Source organism: Sinocyclocheilus grahami, unplaced genomic scaffold, assembly GCF_001515645.1.
Source record: "Sinocyclocheilus grahami isolate Dianchi unplaced genomic scaffold, SAMN03320097.WGS_v1.1 scaffold1459.1, whole genome shotgun sequence".
Classification (NCBI taxonomy): Eukaryota; Metazoa; Chordata; class Actinopteri; order Cypriniformes; family Cyprinidae; genus Sinocyclocheilus; species Sinocyclocheilus grahami.
The window spans coordinates 221,163-224,576 of record NW_015506638.1 but is presented as its reverse complement, the minus strand read 5'-3'; the positions used below and the strand labels follow the sequence as shown (position 1 = coordinate 224,576).

The 3,414-nt window shown below is 35.4% G+C and overlaps 1 protein-coding gene across 2 annotated transcripts in view; it reads right to left on the bottom strand.

Moving 5' to 3' along the window:
* Positions 1–1,697: 1,697 nt before the first annotated feature.
* The window catches only part of LOC107570446 (SAP domain-containing ribonucleoprotein-like), an 8,025-nt gene continuing 6,308 nt past the window's right edge, over positions 1,698–3,414 (bottom strand). Inside the window, exons 4-7 of one of the 2 annotated variants that reach the window (XM_016256680.1) lie at positions 2,923–2,981; positions 2,727–2,778; positions 2,306–2,379; positions 1,698–1,811 (exon numbers count right to left, since the gene is read on the bottom strand). In XM_016256680.1, coding sequence (XP_016112166.1) covers positions 1,757–1,811; positions 2,306–2,379; positions 2,727–2,778; positions 2,923–2,981 — 240 coding nt within the window. In that variant the 3' untranslated portion in view covers positions 1,698–1,756. The remainder of the gene's footprint in view (positions 1,812–2,305; positions 2,380–2,726; positions 2,779–2,922; positions 2,982–3,414) is intronic. The other variant, XM_016256678.1, reaches the window with a different exon arrangement.

The window sequence follows — 3,414 nt, the reverse complement described above, 5'->3', positions numbered from 1 at the left end:
TGGTGGCTGACTAAATACTTTTTTGCCCCACTGTATATATAATGTCATTATTATATTTACATATAAATAAATATATATATTAAATATTTAACCAATATCATCAACTGAACTCAGAACCTGAATTTCATTTAGGAAACCGTTTAGGTTTAACAGTAGTATTCAGGTAGAGAAATATACAGAAATTGAATAAACTGTAAATTAAAAACAGATTAATCATTCAAATTAAAGTTACAAATGTTTAGTCAAGAGCAGTGATTGCCCTATTTTTTGTCTTTTGTCGTTTGATTAACATTAATGACAGACTGCACAGCTTTATTAAAGGTGTCATGAATTGAGAAATCAACTTTTACTTGACCTTTTGATATACACGGTCATCATGCTAAAATAATATTCTGTAAGTTTCAGAACTGAAAACAATCTTGTTACTGAAATAAAAGCTTTTGACACCAGGCCCAGCGAACGCCAGATCCTGGAATGTGCCTAAACACCGCCTCCACAGAAGAATATCAATGCCCAATTCTGTAGCCCCGCCCACTGATTCGTGCATGACATAGTAGATCAATAACATAAGCTAAACCGGATCGAGCAACCAAGCAATAAACATGCTGTTAAAGATTGCAAAATATTGTGCAGTGCCTGGTTGTGGAAGAACAGAGTCACTGCATAAACTTCCTTTGGCTTCATATATTAGGAATGAACTTTATTTTTAATAAATTTAAGTTTCAGCTCACGCGAGTAAAACATTGAGCTTAATTTTACCGCGGATTCCTTTGTAAACGAGACACAGTTCGACGCTGGATTTGTAGAGAGACTGAGATCAAAAAGCAATGCTGTGTAAAGTAAAAAATATTTGTACTATGCGTCACTATTGCTTTGTTAGAGATCGCTTGATATGTCCTAATTATATGTACGTGTCTAACCAAAGTCACAGAAGGCTCCAACTATGAAGGATGTAGCTTGTCAAACAGGCACACAGAAAGTTAGTTTACGATGCAAAACTATTATCCAATCATAGCAGTGGGCGTTTACTTCCAAGTCTTCAATGCGGCATGCCCATAAAAACCCAGCGTTTCTCGAGCCGGCCTCAAAACCAGGGTAGAAAATAGCCCATTACTTAATGATTTTGATGTTTTTAAATGTAAAAACCATGCGAATGTCAAAAGTGGACCTCAGACAACAGTATAAAATAAAATAAAAAAAGTCAGTTCATGACCCCTTTGAGCTGCTGTTCCTGTAAGACCAACTGAATGGATCCAATATACTGATACACAACAGTTTTCTTTCTCAACATTCACTTAAGACAAAACCGACTGTGTTTATAAGGCTACTCGCAAGGATGGACATTGACAATTTTGTGTGCATTTGGCCGCTTAATAAGTTGTGGAAAAATAATGGTACTCGTGAGGGGTTTCTTTTCCAAAAGTTTCTAGGGTTTATTCATTTTTCCAGGCCTTAACTGCTTAACACACCAAACACAGAGCAAGCACTGATGTCCAAATTCAAATGACTGACTTGTGTATGTACCAGTTTTAAGTAAATAAATACTTTATCAAAAGACTGAAATGAACAAATTTGAAGACATTATCAGACTAAACAAATGACTCAACGAGTCATTCATTACAGTTGGTCATGACCAAAAGTCAACACAAAGGACATGAGATCAAAACACTAATTAGTGACTGGTTGTTCAAATGTTATGTCATGTCTTTCACTTGCAACTTACTGATACAATTACTTAAAAACATGATGCACTGTATTAGATTGTCAACTCGCCTTTGGATGATACAGCATCAGGTTCTTGCAGACCAAACCTTACAAAACAAGAACAGGAATGTAAGATATATAGATGGCTCAAAAAACGCATGCAATAATCTACTGCATTATATAAGCATTATAGCTAACAGATGATACCGATGTATATTTTCACATGTCCACGTTCACCATTTTACAGTTACCAGTCTGTTTTTTTTCCTCTAGAATGCATGTAAAATGTACTATTGTTGTCATTTTATTTCAGATTTAACGTGTTTTGAAACAATTTTGACAAAGTTATGTAGATTTGTCTTCTCCCATTCAAATAGATAAGTGTGTGAGATTTTTTTTTCCACATATTGCTACACGATAAAGCACAGGCCTATGTGCACTGGTGTGGCTCACTTTTCTTACATAAGACCATTGCACAGCCTAAACACTGCATTTCAACCAAAAGAAATTCTCAAGACTTCTTCAGTCTTCAACCATCTTTTAATGACATTTAATACAAAAAAAGAAAAACAAATGTAATCTCTCTCTCAAACAAGCAAACCTTGCTGCTCTTGCTGCCTTTTTGCTGTCCGCACTTGGTGCAATATTGAAGCGTGCCGCTCTTTTCTGAAGCCTCTGCAATGAAAATAATATTTTTTTACTTTTATGGCAAGAAGAACATACCATAGGATTTAATTATATAATGCACATCTATTAAATGTGTAGTGTAAAATATAGGCCAGCACTATATTGTACAAACGCCAAGCACTGCCATCACCGTAATTTTTCACTGTAACGGCAGCCAAATTACACATTTCTTTGACAAATAATTAGTCAAGGGTAAATATGATAATGACATTAATATCAGTAACTTATTTCATTGTTTATCTCTTTTTATCATCATCTCCATTTTCAAATGATAATGTCTCAATTCCAGCCCTACTGGTGCAAAACACCCCTTTGGTTTCAGTAAAGATCATTACCTCACCAACTGTAGCAGGAGGGTTTATCTTGACCAGTTTTTTCTCAGTCACCCTGAAATCAAGAGCACAGTGAACAAACAAACCCACTTCCAATCACTAATCCTCAGACGAAGTTAGTACTATAGTGTGGCATTATTGTTTTTTATATGCCATGTGCAAAGTATGCTGATGTATAAGTGAAGGGGGAATGACATACTCTTCAGGAGGAGTAAACTCTTGCTTCTGGGAATCGGTCTCTTCTTTGGCAAAGGCCTCCTAAAACACATGCAAAGTATGTTACATTGAGCACATCAAACAATATGACTGTCGTCCCATCTGGAACCTGACACAAGAAACACATTTCTCCGTTTACACCCATTAAAATCCATTCAAACTCCATCCATTTACAGTACTAAAATCCATCTCAGGTGATCTGATCAGTCCAAGATATTTTGTAATCTGACTGATTAATTAATCTACAAAGAGAGACAGTCAGAGATGCATGTGACCACATTGCTTTGAAAGGTAAACTTGAATTTGTTTTGCTGTATCCAGGACAGTAAAGGACCATCTATTCACCCGTCAATCATCCACTGCACTTTGTTATGCTTTAAAATAAAGCTAGATAGGTGAAGTTTGTCAAAGAAAAACTAGGGTTGTATGATTATATATATATATATATATATATATATATATACACATACAGTGG